The following is an 18363-nucleotide window of genomic DNA, read 5'->3' as shown; positions in this document are numbered from 1 at the left end:
ACTTGAAGGCTGAGCTGCTGCTGTTTTAGAGTGGTGCCCTAACCTATCTGTTAGCCCCTAATGGAGGCCAATATATAGATAAGTGTGTCTTGCCAGGAAAATCAATATCGATGTGGCCCCTGATGGTTTTTGCGTTAAAGTGCTTTGTTTTCCGCCATTGCCTCGAAACAAAGAGGCCGTGGGTCCTTCTATTAACAATCCTCAGTCAGCCTTGAGGCCGAGTCGCCGACAGAGTCTCAGATAGAAATAGAAAGCGACAGATGGGGTGGCGGTAGTGAAGGGTTGCACACCGGTACCAACATCACTAGAGCGTTAGATTTGGTGGAGGATAGAAAAGCATCATCAGTGGAGCCGGGGCAAGAGCTTTGAGAAGCGCGTGGTGAAGTGTAATTGAGACGGAGAAAATAATATCATTAGAAAGTGTATTACACCATGGAAGCTGTGTGATATAAGAAGAACAGCAAATGGTTTTATGTGAACAGTAAACTTGAGTTGATGCAAACAAGGTGTGCGATTATTAACAAAGCACATTTTGGTGAATATAGTTTTATTGACGGATTTAAAGGCAAGAATAATCTTGCAATTTGGTATTTCCAGTTATAGTACACGGGCTGAAAGAATAGAATTGAATACAGTGTGAATCAACACTCTGGAAGGTGGGTGTATTTAATATCAACATTATTTTTGCTCTTCTTGATTTAAAAACTCTCCTAAAATGAAACTGACTGACACGTTAACACAGATCTTTTGTATAAAAATAAAAAAATATACAATTGGTTAACAATCTCACAGTGTCTGGTTAGTTGTGTTAGCTTCGTTGAGTTAAGGCTCTGATGTGCATGCTGGCATGCTTAGCTAAATATGGTCTGGTAGCTTTATAGTGTTTGTATTTTTAACATCACAACATCGGATTGACAAGATGAGAAATATACCGTATTTCACTCCGCTTTGCCATAACATTTTTAACTGCTTCTAACAAATCATGGAGTTTACAATACATCTCCCTCAAAGGAAAACTACTTACATTTAATGAATCCATGAAATCAAGAACACATGGGGAAACATTGGGGATTTACAAACACTAAAACAAAATGCATCCTTTTTATAACAGAAGCAAGCCGTTATTATTGTATTACTCAAGCAATTTGAAAAGGGTGTTTTGTTACTGGGGAAGCTAAGTTTTGATTGTAGCTCAAAGTTTATTATTAAACGTGTTGACTTCCTCACGCCAGAATCATCACATGTTGCATTATTGAGAAGGCTGCACAAACACTCTTTGATGGAAGACTTGAGACCCTTTTTAGAGATGGCAACTTACGTCAATTATTCAGTAGGAGCTGAAATGCATCAAAAAATGTCCAGAATAAAACCTTGCACTACAATTCTTTTGTCGGCCATCCCATACTGAGCAAAGCAAACTTGTGTGGAAAAGAAACATGGAAAACTACATTAGGGAAAACTGTGCTTTTGAGCTAGATGACAACATTGCCTTTGCATTATGCTACACAAACACAATGAAGACTAGCAGTAAGCTGAATATTCTTTGATTTCTTTTTAAAAGTAAGCAATGGATGTGTTTTTGGGGCAGAATTCTAACCAGATTTGAACAATTTATAATGTGATAACATACTTTTGATCTACTTTGGAACTTGTTTAATAATACACCTACAGTATGCATGTTTATTTTACATGACTCTATTTTCAGATACTTTATGAGTACGACCTAAATGTTAACGCAGAGAGGGTTTCATTTTTCAATACTTTATTTAAGAAAGTGGCTCATTATAGAATACACACCTAGTTTTCTTCAAACTTCCGTAACTTTTTTTCAGTGTGACTTATTAGGGTTTTTTCTCTAACACACTGCGGTCACTAGATCTTGCAATATAAATCGTGTTAGTGCTACGAGTTAAATGTTTTTACAATAGCTTTAATAAACTGGCAATGTAAATGTGAAAGAAATTCGAGTAGCAAACCAGATATTTAAGCAAGTAACATCTTCCATGACATTTCTTTCATTTGTGAGTTTCTTTTTGTGTGGAATTAAACTTTAAAGAGGTAACGGGATCGGGTGGTGCAGGAATGAGTCATCATACCATGAAATTAGTTAGCATTTTAGCAGTCAGTGTTTGGGTTTTTTGGTTAGCATATTTTGTGGTTACCCAAAGCTTAAGAGTTTTTCACATTTGTTCGGTAACATACTGGTGAGTCTGTGTTGTAAAAACGGCGGTTGCTTACAAAATGAAGTAACTAAATGAAACAATTTCACAATCCGAACTCCAGTCGTGGTGACGTGAAGCCATGCTACCGTGATGCAGTTCCTTCATAGCCTAACGTTAGCGTTTTACTTATAGCGGTTGTATTGAAAACTAAGCTGTAATATCTTGAGATTATCCTGACGTATCACAAACACTGTTTTTTCACCGAGCTTATTTTCTTCAATAATCCAATAGAAAAATCCCATGGCTTTCGTAGAGGAAGCTCTTCTGGGTCGTCTTCCAAAAATTCTTCATCCCTGCACCACTCTGTATGAGCTCGACAGTGACGGACTTGAGTGATGGACAGTGGGGTGCATGGTCTCCACGGCAACAGCAGACACCATGGAACACTCGTACCCTCTGTTGTGTTGGGACAATGTCCCCGACCCTTCAGACACAGGGTTGTCACCTGGCAAAAAAAACCCATCATCGTTTAGATTTTCAATTGCAAACAAGCGAAAGGAATAAGATCATTGTGCTCGAAGATTAATGCCATGTTTTTGTTTTCATTAGGTTCAGGTACCTGTTTCTGAAGAGCAGGATGGACAGACGGCTCTTCTGGGACAGCCCATGACAGGGATGATCTTTCCCACCATGCCGTTTTCTGCCACCATGTAGAACTGCAGATTCATACAGGTATATGGAAGCAAATAAGAGAGAGGATGATTTGAATTTTATCAGCCACCGAATTTATAGCATTGAACATTTTTACTTTGAAAACATTTTTTTTGTTCCGAATTTACTTATGTGAAAATGTATTCGTCAACATTTATGAGTTTTTATAAACTTCTTATAACTATATCTGCAATTGGTTGTGCTGTCTTCAAAATCAGTAGTTGTTTTAAGTCAAAATCTGACTTCTAGCTCTTTGATATGTATGCGTGCAGTTCAATTTAACATACCCGGGTTTTATTGTCTTTAAATTGAACTTTTAAATATTATATTAAGACCACGATGGCTCTACTTTGACTAATGTATGTTGCATAGGATGGCTTTCTTTACTTGAAGATGTATTTAGCACCATTGTCGTGATAGGGGTCTTACCCGAGGCATACTGGAGGTGGTGGTCTCCGACATAGTCTCATCTGTCACGCTGGTCTCACTCACATTATCCACTGAGGGCTGAGGTTTGTGGAATAATTTTGTAGTTCTGTGTTGAAGAAAGTAAAAGCAAACATGCAATATTGTGATTCATTGAAAAATCACGCACGTACGTCTACATGCATATTCACAGACTCGCATGGCCTTTACATGGTTATCAAGGCAAGGATGTATTTGAATTCAACTTTGTAGTAAATATGTCTAAAGCCTTGAGTGGATTTCGTTTGAACTTAAAAAGAGATTTTAATTTTTCATCACTGTGTGTACTGTATGATACATTACTTGTTTGTGTGTGTTGCACAGTTTTCGAGTTTGCCGGTTTAGTTTCCTCTGCATGCACACTTGCAGTCAAGTGCAGAAGGCAATTTGAAGAAGAGCTATTGGCGGCCATGTAGCGTTTCCTCTGGGGTCATACCTCAGCGGCTCCATTCTGTAGCTGAGAAATTACCTATTTTTATGTGTAATTGCTGTAGAACAAGCTAAACCAAGCATGTAATTGAAAGCGTGCCACTTCCACAGGGGAACCAAGAGTGCAAACGTTGGGATGTAGTACGTGAAGGGGAGGAGGGGGGTGCTTTGTGAGTCAAAAGAGCGGAGAATGCCAACGGCCTTGTCCATAAGCCAGCGAAACAACCATAAAACAAATCAGCTACTTAGAGACAGCTCAGGTGGAAATAAAAGGAGGAGGGGTGGCAGTGTGTAGTTTACGTATGCTCCCATCTCAGCTAAGCAGGGTTGCATGCTGCCATTCGTTCCACATCTGACCCCCTGCTGTCAGACTGAGACTCCTGCATTACACGGCTCATGCCATCCTGGGTTTGATAGACATCTCTAAATGCTGTCAGCTCATTCATCGCTGGAGCAGCTCCTCCCTGTCTGTGCTGCTCCCAGTGTCCAGAAAAACACAACCCTGCTAGTTTCCAATAATATGGCAAAGCTTCTAACATTAAATACGTCCAGATTCTTTATATTTTTAACCTTTACCGTGGAAATAACTAAATATCTGCACCATAGCAGGACTCCCTCATTTACTGTTTAAATAACACAATTACAATTCATTTTGGGACATTATTTTGCTATTTTCTTTGCACCATACTTTCCTTTGGGATAACCACTTAAGGAATCTGGAGTATAGTCAAGAGAAAATGGTTAAAATATCCATAAAGGCTGATTGTAGAACATTTGAGCAGGAACAATATTTCACGCTTGTTAATTTGAATGTTTCACATACTATGAATATTTCCCTGTGAAGGAAAATTAATATTCTTGTTTTCCAATCATTTCTTCGGCAGCTCAACAGCCTCTCCTCTTCCTTTTTACCAGCCATTGTCACTTCTACTGTGTTTTTTGTTGCCGTCTTTCTCTTCCTTTGACTTAATTATTTGTGTCCCATTTTCCTTTGATGTTTTTGCCCTGTCTTGTTCTGCTTCCAACCTTGTCCTTTATTATGCCATTTTCATGCTTTTTCTTCTCTCCCCGCTTTCACCCTGACTGTTTTAACGTGTTCTCTCCTCCTTCCCCGCCCCCTCTCACCCGTAGCAGTAGGTGATGCAGGCAACGATGGAGAGCAGGGACACGAGGAGCACCATGCAGGCCGCGATGACTACGTTTCTCCTCTTCTCCTCCTCGGCCTGCTGGAGCTCCCACCACTCCAGGTCACTGAACTGACAACGCTCCCCCATATAGCCCGATGCACAACTGCGACAGGAGAAAAGACAGCATGATGATGTAGTCTGTTTTCAAAGACTATTGTCAAGTTAACTTAATGGGTCCCGTACATACAGTATGACACGATAAGTATAACGCAATGCAAAAACCTAAATGTTCAATACATTTAGTTTAAAAAAAATGTGCTTCAATATGAAAAAGTAAAATATAGAATACTCTGTGCTATAGCCACTTTGTGTTGGGGCAGTGGCTGTAATCATGAAACAACAGTGACACCTACTGGTTGTCATGTGAAGTAAATGTCATCAGAAATAAGATGCCTGCAAAAAGTGAATTTCTATGCGTGCGTATGATGCTGTTTGAAAAGAAAAATACTTGAAGAAATCAGTTGAATATGACCATGATATTTAAGAGTGCAACCTATTATTGTTAAACTCTTGAAGTATAAAGAAAACCTTAAACTAGAACTCATCCACTGCAGAAGATGATCAAAGGATTTCAGTTAAGGAAAGCCAGCATTGTTGACACAGACAAGATGTCAGTAAGCTGTTAAGCTTGTCAGGGGTCATACTGAGGGGTAAAGAGAGGTTATTTACTTGCAAGCGTAGGACTCCATTTCAGGGAAGTAGACACAGACCCCCTGGTACAGACAGTAGGACTCATGGGAGGAGGGGCAACCCTCTACTGAGTTGCTGTTGTGGTGCCGGGTGGTGACATCAGCTGGACTCCCGGTCATCGGCCATGGCGTTGTGGTTTCCAACTCTTTAGAGGATTTAGGGAAATAATGAGATTAGACAACTATACACTATGGCACTGTTTCCCCTCTTTATAACTGTAATCATAGTCTGTTCTAGTCCTCCTTTTGAGGTGACTTGTGTCAACATAATAACACATGTATGATAAAAGGGATTATATTACAGCCCAGTAATGATAGATGTGCTAGTGTCATACTGGATACAAACCTCCACTGTTTTCATACCTTCACCTGAGGATCTAATATTGTATTAAAACTTGTCTGCAGTAAATCATTGAGACCCACCTTGACATGTCTTCCCATTGCCATAGTATCCAGCCTGGCACTTGCACAGATAATTTCCCATGGCATTTTGGCATTCTGCATTATTGTCACACGTGTACGTTTCCTGTTTGCATTCATCAATATCTAAAACAAAAGGAAAAGAGAGGCACATCATTATTAATTCATATTAACAATAATTTATAAGTGTTATGGTCAAACAAAAAAAGATGATAATGGAACATTTCTCTATAACTAGGCCTGCACTTCTCTGATACATGAGGCGGATGGGCTTGTTTTATCCATCACATGAGTTGGCACATGACCTGTATCTGCTACATACAGATTATTTTAAGAATTTAACCAATAAATATTATGAATTATTTGAAGAGCTCCACTTTTGAGACGTGCATTCTGGCTTTCGCTCCTGTGTATATAAAATATTGTGATTATCTTTGCTTCCAGAGCAGCTCTGCTTCTGAACGTTTTTTATATCTCAAATGAATTCCTACTTAGCTTCCAGTGCTGTCTCACTGCCCTTTGTGCCTACTGGCACCTACACCAAATGTACATTTTAAACCAGTGCTTCTGTAAGTGAGATAAGTGACTCTGTATCAAATGTAATCCAATAAGCTTCCTCAGGATGTGTAACTTCTTTCCGAGGCTCATTCGCAGAACAGGAACAGACACACTCACCAGCACAGAACTGTCCATCACCTGTGAAACCTTCTAGACACAGACAGGTCGGGCTGCCAGCGCTCGGCAGGCACTGTGCATTAACATCACAGCGAAGTGAGTAACACTCATGCTGGTCTGACGGAGAAGGGAACACATGGAAGCAGAACATCAAGTCAGAGTAAGATCTTGAGTGGGAAGAACTATGAAAAAGTTTCACTGCTGTGCTGTTACCGGAAACCATCTTGTCTGTAAAGCGAGTTGGATCGTCTTTAGAGTCTAGATCATCCTCGACTTTCTCCGCTGTCAGCTCCGGGGTCAGGGGGGTGCTCTCATCGTTGAAGGTTTTGTTTTTGAGAGACGTTAGATCGGTGGACTCGCTGTCTCCAGATTCTACACAATGAAAGTGAAATAAGCGTTCACTATTTAGTTTTGCCTCAGAGCTCATACATTATAAACACAGACACCTAGATTTTGTGGAGCTCAATAAAGGCTTATCTTAAATACAAGTGTCTGAAGTAAGATTGCTTGAAACAAATCACCTGCTGTTCCATTCGATGCATCGGCAGGCAGGCAGCTTTTTCCGTCAGCTGATCGGATGTAGCGTGACAGACAGGAGCAGTGAGCCAATCCCAGTTTGCTTTTACACACCTGGGCACAACCTCCATTCAAGTGAAGGCAAACATCTGCCCCTGAAGAAGAGGAGGCACATTGACAATATGAGGCTCAATCTTTTATACAATTTCACTCATCATCATTTATTTGAAATGTTTTACAGCCTAATTTAGAAATGATCTACGATGAACATTCAGGATTTGCTACATTTAGTGTTTCTTAACAAATAAATCTGCTGTCTCTCTGTACCTGGTTTAGCAAGGGGATGAACCACCACGATGGATCCTGGTTGGACCATGTTGCCATGGATACGTTGCAGTTTTCTCCCAGTGCGCTTGTGAACGCTCCTCAGCTGCTGGTGCTCCCGATCGGATATCCACAACCTGTCCTCGAATACGGCAAGGTCAAAAGGTCGGCCTGCAGGAATCAGAAGAGAGGTAAAGACCCAAGGTGAGAACTGTTGTATCTCTTTTTTCACATTATCAAAGGTTAAAGAGCAATTTCAAGACATTTTAATTGTGTTTCAAGGAAATAACCGTTAAGTAGGCACATGACTTGAATTAATAACAAGTGGACATACATTTGTATCCCTTTCTGTAGCCCCTTTAGTAAATTATAAGTTCAGTTTTTCAGGTTAAGCTGCACCTTGTTGCCCTTATTTTACTATAATTATTTCCCTTGCGATTCAGAATCTCTTTTGCAAGGCATACTAGACAGCAGCATAATATGCAGTATATGTGTGTGTATGTGTCACACAAGCCTCACCTACTTGGTTCTCTACCAGGATTTGTCGATCTGAACCGTCCAGAGCAGCCGTCTCCACCAGGCCCGTCCTCTGGTCGCACCAGAACAGTCGATCCTCCGTGAAATCGATGGTCAGGCCGCTTGGTGACACAAGGTTGGTGCTAGCTATGACGGCACGGTGTTTCCCTTTCAAAGACACACTTTCCACGACAGGAACAGCCCCTATATCTGTCCAGAACAACTTCCTCAAAAATGAAAAAGAGAATTGGACATTAGTCATAGCAGATTTGTTAATCCCACCGAACATCTTGTAGGTGTTTCATGATATATTCACTGCTGCTTATCAATGTCAGATTTAACTCTGACATTGATAAGCAGCACTGAATGAAAGTGAGTTGCGGTTGTTCTGTACTTTTCTTTTCTGAAACTATCATACAAATACTCACTTTGCCAAAGGATGAACTGCGATTCCTCTTGGTTTTTCGAGGCCTTTGCTTACAATGGTTTCTCTGTTCAGTCCAACCAAGGTACTGCAGTCAATAGTTGACTGGCTGGGGGACGAAAATATACAGAAGTGTTAAACCAAACTAAAACCATAAACAACCACACACTATTTCAGCCACATGACTTTTACTTAGATATACTTAAACAACACAAAAAATGAACATGTAACATAAAATAATCTGTTTTATTTGTAAGTAAAAATGAACAACTGATGACAAGGAACATTTATCTCTGCAAACACCACACACCTTGTATCTGTCCAGTACATCCTGCGGTGGATCCAGTCGATCGCCAGTCCTTCTGGAGAGTCCAAACCATCAGAGACAAGAATGTCTCTCGACCCACTGTTCAAGTTAACACTCTCAATTGTCTTCTGGCTTGTACTAGCAAAGTACACCTGCAATGCAAACAAGGTTTCAGGTTTCAAGGTTTCAAGGTTTTATTGGTCATATGCACAGCAGATACAGCGTATATGTTGGCAATGAAAATCTTATGTCGCGTGCTCCTCCAACAACTCAACATACATGGTGCAAAAGATAAATAAAATAGTAAAAAAGAGAGAAGAATATTTACAATATCAACAATACAGATTTGAGGATGTGAAATATATACATATGTGGAATACATTGAAAGTATTTAAACACTTTACACTGTTGAATGAGGAGGTATGGACAGATGCATATATTATGTATAGCAGATGTATATGGCAGATATGTATAATATATAGATATGTGTACTATAAACAGATATGTATGGCAGATGTGTATAATATATATATATATATATATATATATATATTATTATATTATTATATATTATATACAAAGATATATAAGTAAATACAGTTATTATATGAAATATGTGGGCAGTAAGAAGCATGTTCTGTAGGCAACTATTCAATAAATTAGAAATATCGTGTTTTATTTAACATTGGTGAAACTGATTAGACATCAAAGGACTCCTCTGTCCACCAGGTGGCACTAGATGTCTGCAACAAAGTCTGAATCTGCCTCCAGAGGACTGGGATTGACACCTATATGTTCAGATATTAAGAACTCTTCTACTGTTGCTTCTTTTGAAAAAAATCACAGGAGTTTTCATCTCACATTTTCCTGGACAGGGTCATAGTCCACAGCTATGATAGCTCCTCGGGGCTCTTCCACAACGGTTTGATCTCTGGTGCCATCAGGGTCAATTTGTCGAACATCCACCAGATTGGCAACCAGTAGATAAGGTGGTGGACCTGAAGGATACAATTTTAATTTTGAACTTAATGTAAAATACGATGTGTTCATGAATGATTCCCCGTAGAATACACCCTGCAGGATTACACAGACACAGTGTTCATCTGTGTGGGATAATCCGCCTCAGCTGACTGCTCTGCCATAGTGTGACTCACCAGTGGCGATGCAACGCTTGCCATCTTGGTGGAGCTGGTAGCCCGGCAGACATCCACACTCCCACCTTGCAGGAGTGACAGGAGTGCAGAGCTGACTGCACCCCCCTCTGTCTGCAGACAAGCAGCCTGCAACGCCGACAAACTGTGTTACGCATCCTCGCACAGATAAGCTTTGTGTTCCTCACACAGAGGCCCCATTTTCTAACATGAGTCATACAGCATATTGATTTAATCCTACGTCACATATTTTATCATATTGCTGCGAATACACCAACATTTGTCTGTGGCGTAGGGAACGTGCTTTCCCTGATTTGACGTGCTTTTTTCATGGGGCGGTAAAACTGAGGCTTTGATTTTAATTCTTGTTCAGTTCAGGATTAATACAGTAGAAACTAGGGAGCTGTCCGTCTGTATCATTTTAGAAAATATTGGGTTATTGATTATCTATTTATGCTGACAAAATAACTTTAGGCTGGCAATTTAAATCATGTATTAAAACACGACTCTTCGTAAATGATGTCTTATTCTAAATGTATTCCATCAATTTCATCATCATGTGTTGAGCAGTCTCCTGGTTACTGCGCTGCTGTGCCTGACTTTGGATCCATCTGACCTCCTTTTGACCGCTTTGATGATCTAACTCTTACCTTCAATAATTTTTATCTGACATTCGCTAGAAATAGCATAGCGTATAGCTTCTACACTGGTGTATATTTGTGAGCCCTTAAACGCTAAATCTAAAATAATTTCCCTAATTATGGAAAATGGGTCATTGCATAGAGTTCTGAGGGGTATATTTTCAGTTTTAGGTTCAACGGTGATGTCGTCCTTACCAGTACAGGCTTGTCCATCCTCCTGCAGGGAAGATCCCTCTGGACACACACACACAACCCCCTCGTCTGTTGTCAGGCATCCATGGCCACACGTGATATTGCCGTTGCATGGGATGATCTCTGATTGTGGAAAGAGGATGTATATCTTGAAACACGTTTATTTTCCATTTAAACAATAATATAGTGAATTAAGGCTGAGTAATTCATGTAAAATTAAAGTCAAATAATGTCCTTTAATACAACCATTCATTCAGGGTTGTATTAAACAGATCAAATGGCGGTTTCAGGTTTAAAGAATGTTCAATGATTGGTGAAATTCCTTCATGAGGACAGACTTTATGGTATCAAAACAGGTGAAAGTGTGATAAGAAGTGAAAGCCAACCCAGTGAAGTGTGATGTGATGTTAGCTCAGAGAGTATGGTTATACAGAGGCACAAATACATTACATTTGAAAATGTACTTTGTCTTTTGGTGCGTTTGTGACTGGTAACTTCTCATTAGTAGTAATGGGCAAACTTTTTGTCCCAGCTTTTTTGCACCTATTTAAATTGTCTTTTGGATTGTCAAAAATGTGTCATCTAACTGATGCTGGCATTTGTTGGTGGATGAAATAACACAAATTAACTAAGAAGATATAGAAATACATTTGTGTCTATTATTATTTTATCATTGTTATATACCCAAAGGTGTTCTTCCGGTATATTTGCTCATAATCTATTCTGTCACTTAAAGTAAATAAAACAAATAAGAGGAAGCTCCCCGGCTTTGTAATTAGTATGTAATCTCTGTTGTCAGCTCTGTTGTCTCGCCTGCCATTTGGCTCCATGTGTGTTCTTTCCTAGACCTTGGTTAAAGATGTCTGTGAGACTGCTTTGACATCAAAGCTGCTGACCAGGTACTGTTGTCACGTCGTCATCATCTAATCTCTTTGTGAACCTTCCTTGTTCTCTTGGCTTCATAGCTGTTAACTAAAAAGAGATTAGGATGCTGCCATAATGTGTTTAACGAGGTTGTGAAGTCAATCTCCGTGTAAACCTTACCGTATCAGGAATAAAAGACAGAACAACAAAAATTATTGCAATGCATATTTCTGTTCTGAGGAATCTGTTCAGACAGATAGACCTAATTTAATATGTAAGTATACTACTTTTAAGCAGGTAATTGGCTGTTTCGTTTAAAAATGAGCACAGCAAACATATTTATTGGTTTAATCTAGAAAAACAGTTGAACAATTATTATACTATCTTTAATGCAATATCTCTGTTTCCATTCACCAGACCCTCAGTCTCAGCTCAACTAGACCTTTAGTGACAAAAAGTGTCAGTGTTTTGACCCAAGTAACACACAATTGACAGCTCACATATGTCTCGTCTAGCTCATGACCCTGCCTTTTTATTGGCTCTCTAGGGTCAAAGGAGTGTCTGGGGGACAAATGCACCTTTCACACAAACACAAAAAGAAGAGGGTCTAATGTGAACCAGAGCTGCTTTCATTATGCTGACCAAAACAAAGAGCAAGTGTCACAACATTGTATACTCATGGATTCTGCACAACTAGCATCAGAATGTTTTAGAAATGCTGAAATTTGTAAAATTCAAAACTTGGTCCATTGTTTTTCTTTATGTTTGACAGTCCTTTACAGTGAACTCGATATAGTTTCACAATAAGGATAACAAATTCTCATTGTATTATTGAATACCACATCATTGAAGTCTTTATCTTGTCACCAGTGAACGTATGAATCCATTATTACACCTTATGCTAAATGACTTCACCTGGCTGACTATTAACTGGTTTTCTGTGTGCCATAAATTCACGAGTAGTTCATACGACAAACAATACCACTATGGAATCAAAATAAAGTCTTTATAGAAGGTAGAATACATGCGATAGGATAGAAATTAGTTAACCTTCTAATAATAAAACATATGTTTCCCCTGTACCTCCACATGTCTTCCTGTCCGGTAGGAGAGCATATCCTTTAGGGCAGGTACAGAAATAGGAGCCTGGGATATTTTCACAACCAAGAGAGCAGCCGTGGTTCCAATGGGCACATTCATTCAGGTCTATGGCACACACAAATAAATAATTAATCATTGCTGTGACCTGCCTTATTTCCAAACTACTACTACTTTATTTTCTTGGTTTTATGGCACCTACCTTCACAATGAGTGCCCTGCTTATTCAGAGCAAAGCCTTCACTGCACTGGCAGGTCCCTTTCTCTGCTAGACTGGAACAAACGTTCATGCAGTTTCCACTCTGCTCATCACAACCTGTTTGAAAGGGAAATACATTACTAAAACAACATGATTTGACACAGATTTACATTAAGTTTTGATACAAGTAATTCAATGTAAAGATGCTACAGAGTCATTTTAGTGTCAGAGTTGAGCAGGAACCTGGGAACGATGATTGGGAATCTGTCATTGGCTGGTTTAGGGGGTGTACCACCTTGACAGCACCTGGGGGTTTTGCGGTGTGTTTTATTTTCAGTAGCCCCCGACCAGTGTACTTATTTACTTGTTTTACAAGCCGAGTAGCAGCATCAGTGTAGTACAAGTGCTCCAGAAATACTGATATCCCCATGGACTGAGACCTGAACCAAAGAGGCAAATAATATAAGTGTTGTATCCCAGTTTGCCAACAAAAACAAAATGATGAATAGTTACTGGAAATTCACTATGCTCACCTAAGAGGCTGATTTATGATGTGCAGTACATTCCCGTCGTAATCACAAGAGGCAATTGCACTTTCTCCTTGCAGACCAAACTGAACCCAGAACAGTCTTTTGTCCTCTCGGTCAATGGAGAGTGCTTCCAGTTTTTCTGCTATCTTTATAATTGTAGTTTTCATCTGTCCTGTCACGTCACACCGCTGGATACTCGGAGTCATCCCTCCAGACAGCCAAAAAACAAACCTGCAAAATATTAGTTTTTAACTGAGAAAGTTGTTTTGTTACAAAATAGTAACGGCTATTAGATTTTCTACATATGAATACTAATAGAAAAGCCCCCAAATCAGCAGCTACATAATATGTTTGCCTCATTGTTTTATTTAGTAATGTTTAATGAATTGTAAGACACCGAACACACACATATGACAGAATAAGTGAAACGTAATGGTATACCTGTTAGTAGGGTCAACGTTTATGTTACTTGGTTGGGTCAAGTGTCTTAAAAGAGTCCTTTCATTTTTCCCATTTATATCCATTGTCTTGATTTTTCCCTTTTCTTCACTTGTCCAATATACTCTGTTCCAAATCCAATCAACTGCGAGGCCGGAGATATGTTTGTCAGAAGAAAGTTTCTGAAAAACAAATGTTGTAATTAGTCGAACGCCAGACCAAAACATAACTGTCCAATCTAAAAAACGTAGAAGATTTCATCACATGCAATTATTTTGAATACATTTCATAGAAGTGACTGGATCTATATGTGCCAGCTGTTGTGATATTAGTAGTATTAGCTACATATTCACCTGTCTGTGTGCTCCTCCCGCTGGTGCTTTGTAAATGACCCCACTGTGTTTGTCAGCCCAGTAAATTCTCTCCTCTCTAAAATGAAAGTCGAGCAGGATCGGGCTTCCCACCCCAGCCAGAAGCCTCCTTTGGTTCTTCCCATCGAGGTCCATCCGGTGAATAGCTTTCCCATGGCTGAATATCAGGAAAGGCTGTGAGGCTTTCAGAAAAACAAACATGGCATCATGAATTGTAAAATGTCCATTCTTTTAGGGTCTTAAATCACACAGCAAATGAGGTCAAAACGTTGTAATTTCGGCACGCTTTAGTGATCCGTGCTAGGTTTTTACCTAAAGGTTCTAGTGATGAGCTACCATGCTACAAGCTATAATCAACCCTATTTCAGCTTTATTTTTTATCAGGATTTGATAAGATCAGAATAACTCAACTTGTGTTAGATTTACTGTCCTATTACAAGGAAAACAAACAACTCTTATTTAAGAAAAATAAATGGAAGTTTATTCTTTTTTAGCATTTTGCCTCAAAAATAACTGATATTATTAAACTGATTGAATAAGTTGCTGTAGTAAAATATCCTCTTTTTTAAACCACACATTTTTGAGCACTTTACAACAGCATATTTTCACATTTGAATAGGTGCAGGTTATTGCATGTGAAGTACTCTGTCCTTGGCTCTGTAACTTTAACTAAATTAATCCCAGGGACAGGTAGGTAACCCCATCATTTTACATTTCAATAGTGTCTTTTTGCCTCGTCGTTTCACTCTGCACTTGCAGGGACATTTGTCAAATTAGTTCAAGGCGGGCTCAACTGCTTCTGGATAAAACCTGATTCCTGAGCAACAAATCACTCTTGCAATATTTTCTCACTCACACACACAAAATAGTTTTTCTCTTTCTCTAAACTTGGACAAACTCGGTCATGATGTTAAACAAAATCTGCGTTTGCTGCCTGGATGATTATATATAGAAGATGGGCTGATCAATTCTGCTTATAGCCCTGCTATGTGCAACCATGACTACTTCTCTTAACTCTGTGGAATGAGGAAAACAATGAGAAACACCAGCCATATAATATAAAGAAATGTCTGGCCTGAGATCCTTAAGATGGTCGCTGTTGCTAGGAGGCGTCCTGATGAATCATTATTGACAAGTTCACATGGTGGTCAGCGTGATTCTTGACCTATTAAGCTCAGTTCATTGGATGCTGTTGGAATAACAGGTGCTTTTATAACAACATCTTCCTTTTTTCAATAAAGCAGAGTCTGAAGAGTCATACCTGCTCCTAATGCACAGCTAGAGACCCAACATGGGCATTGATTTCCCATTTAACATTTTAGCCATTTAAGATTCTAAGCTAATGTCTTGGGTTTGCCAATGATCAGAGCTGCAATTGCTTGAGTATATCAGCTGTAGATAAATTGTCAAACCCATAAAGGTATATTAACAGAAATGTGATGGGAAATATGATAATTATCTGGCATTTATACGATCGTAGTAGGTATACCAATTTACCAATTTTGTCCAAGTAATTCATGACAAACTCCTACAAAGGGAGAAGTGCTGTAGCTGACCATGACCTTTGCCATCTGTGTGTAAGACCCTGAAAGGTGACGGGAAATTTCAAAGGGAATGGAGAGTTTCACATTACTACAATTCAGTTTAAAACCTTATAATTGATCTTTTTCTGAGATAAAAAGCTAAACTCTGCCAATATGGCTGGACACCAGCGATCAGCCTCTGAACACTTTAACTGATGTCCTTGTGGCATCCCACAAACAACCGGGGCTCAGATTGAGAAACACATACTCGAGGACAGACCAGCAAACTGTACCTTTGCTACAGTGCATTGTTTTGTCTGCTTACCTAAATTCACATTCTGTAGAGTGACTGACTTTCACCTCCTGTTGTTCTGCTTTTATTTTTTTCTTCTTTCTTTTCTTTTCATTTCACTTGATTGCAGCTTCTTCTTTTTATCGCTGATCACTAGCCCATGAGTGAATAGTAGTCATAGCAATTGTCGTTATAGTAGTTTGTATTTTTAGGTCTATTATGGTGTATATCTACATAGGTCAGAAAAGAGAACATCTGTGCTAAATGTGCTATCTACCAACCAAGCAAATAATATATTTGTTGTACCACTGAAGCAAAAGTGTATGTTAAAATAAGACAAACATGGAAATTAGGTTTTCTAAATGTAGATATCCCGACATAAACTTTAAGCTCTACTTATCCACTTACAATTGTGACAGAAGACTCTCAACATAAACCATGAACAAGCACTGTTTTGATTTAGGATTGTACATCAAAAATACAAATGTTTAGCCATATATTAAGCATCATCACTTTAATTTTTGATAATATCATCATACAATCTATCATCTATTTTCTTTCAATTCAGTGCCTGACAGACATGGTCTAAGGAAGAAAACAACAACTCATATACAGCAGAGTATTCAGTGGTTTCAACATCTTATATCAATACCATGATTAGGGAGCGTCAGTCTAGACAGGAGAGATGTCAAACAAACTCACCCACACAGCTGTTGTTTCTCCCCGCTCGTGAAAGCCGTTCGTCCCAGCATGCTGTACCGAGGGCCAAGGCTCCAGAGCGTTGCACCAGAACATAGATCAGCGCTGCTGTGATCGTTGCAGCCAACATAATCCTGCACTCCGTCCCTGCCTTGGTAGCTGCACTTGTTCACTTTTTCTCATTTCCAGTATTAGCCGTGGCACACAAGAATTCCCCAAAGGTAAGCAACATTTGTTTATGGACTGTTGTCATCCTTGTCCGAGACTTCAACCTAAAGAGAGAGCTTTACATACCAAAATACGTTGCGCTAAAAACCGAGTAAAACCCCACGGAAAACATAGAGTATGAAGAGGGTGTGGGATACTGCTCACTCCCCGCTTCGGCCCCAAAGCTGCCAGTCTGTTTTGGAAGCAAAGATTGAAATTCCTGACACCCCCGTGGTAAATTTTGCACATGCTAGTCCAGCATTGGAGGAAGATCTTCTTTAGGCTGCACTCAGTGTCTCAAGCAGAATGTGGAATATTCAAGAAATGAGGCAGGGCTGAAGAAAGGTCCCACTTAATAACAACATCTTCCCTTCACCCCACCCCCCTGAGCCGTGTCCTTTCTGAATGTGGATTGATGCGTCTGTCTGGAACGACTGAGTTTTTGTGTAGGAGAGAGACGAGAACAACATGGCATATAAGGCTGAACACAACCGTGAAATACAAATGAAATGTTTGTTGTGGAAAAAAATGTACCCATCATTTTTTAAACAACACCCCCATTTATGTATGAAGATTTTCTTACAGTATGATTGTTTTTTTACTCTTCACTTTACAGTTTAAGAGACAAAACACAAGGCCATGTCTCTATTTCCTGCTGTTTAAGTTCCTCTGGCTCCCAGGGTGAATCGGTAGAATGAGTAATTTATAGAGAATGTAGGAGGAGAGGAAATAATCATTAAATAGTTTGTCCTCATTTTATCCAGGAGAACAACTAACAGACTGCAGGAACTACTACCTCTATTCATACTCTCCATGAGTAGGATATTGTCAGCAACATTGTCACCAGTAACCTTTTAGAGAGGTAGGAGCCTTGTCTCCAGACTAATGTTGGCCGTCTGAAGGGCACTGACCTTTTCCCACGATGTCAGCCCCGGGCAGATAACAATGCACATGTTAGTGTCTATCATTTCCCATCATGTGACCACTGTGCTGAATACCAATCACACATGGGTTTGACCCTTTAGGTACCATCCGTTACTAGGAAACAGCGATGTCTAAGTGACTCTGCCGTATTAAATGCCACCTAAAGTCTGTGCTTTTATACAATGAATTGTTCCAATCCTTAATTGCAGATGGAAAGCCTAAACATTTTAGAATACGTAACTCTTGATTTAAGTAATGTCATGATGCCACATCTTTAGTCGTAAGGACGTTTATTCTCCTGCCTACTATATTATTGTACAAATCGGTTTAGTTCCTTATGCCATGCTTGCCCAGATGTTTTGTAGACTCTACCATTGGTCAGATATTTACGAGGTTGTTCAGCTCACAT

The 18363-nt window shown here is 39.5% G+C and overlaps 1 protein-coding gene across 1 annotated transcript; it reads right to left on the bottom strand.

Moving 5' to 3' along the window:
* Nucleotides 1-540: 540 nt before the first annotated feature.
* Nucleotides 541-17137, bottom strand: egf (epidermal growth factor). Its single transcript, XM_063876479.1, has 23 exons — nt 16827-17137; nt 14292-14491; nt 13942-14120; nt 13504-13731; nt 13214-13410; nt 12974-13087; nt 12757-12879; nt 10813-10932; nt 9980-10105; nt 9687-9823; nt 8829-8977; nt 8523-8627; nt 8098-8321; nt 7582-7749; nt 7260-7409; nt 6952-7110; nt 6739-6855; nt 6067-6189; nt 5624-5789; nt 4893-5057; nt 3303-3408; nt 2782-2878; nt 541-2667 (listed from the first exon to the last, which is right to left on the bottom strand). Exons 1-23 carry the CDS (start codon nt 16951-16953, stop codon nt 2510-2512), a joined length of 3438 nt encoding a protein of 1145 aa, XP_063732549.1. The 5' UTR covers nt 16954-17137; the 3' UTR covers nt 541-2509.
* Between the last annotated feature and the right edge of the window lie 1226 nt (nt 17138-18363).

The sequence above is a fragment of the Eleginops maclovinus genome, chromosome 23 (assembly GCF_036324505.1).
Source record: "Eleginops maclovinus isolate JMC-PN-2008 ecotype Puerto Natales chromosome 23, JC_Emac_rtc_rv5, whole genome shotgun sequence".
NCBI lineage: Eukaryota > Metazoa > Chordata > Actinopteri > Perciformes > Eleginopidae > Eleginops > Eleginops maclovinus.
Note: the sequence above shows the minus strand (reverse complement) of the source record. Positions and strands in the feature narration are given on the sequence as shown.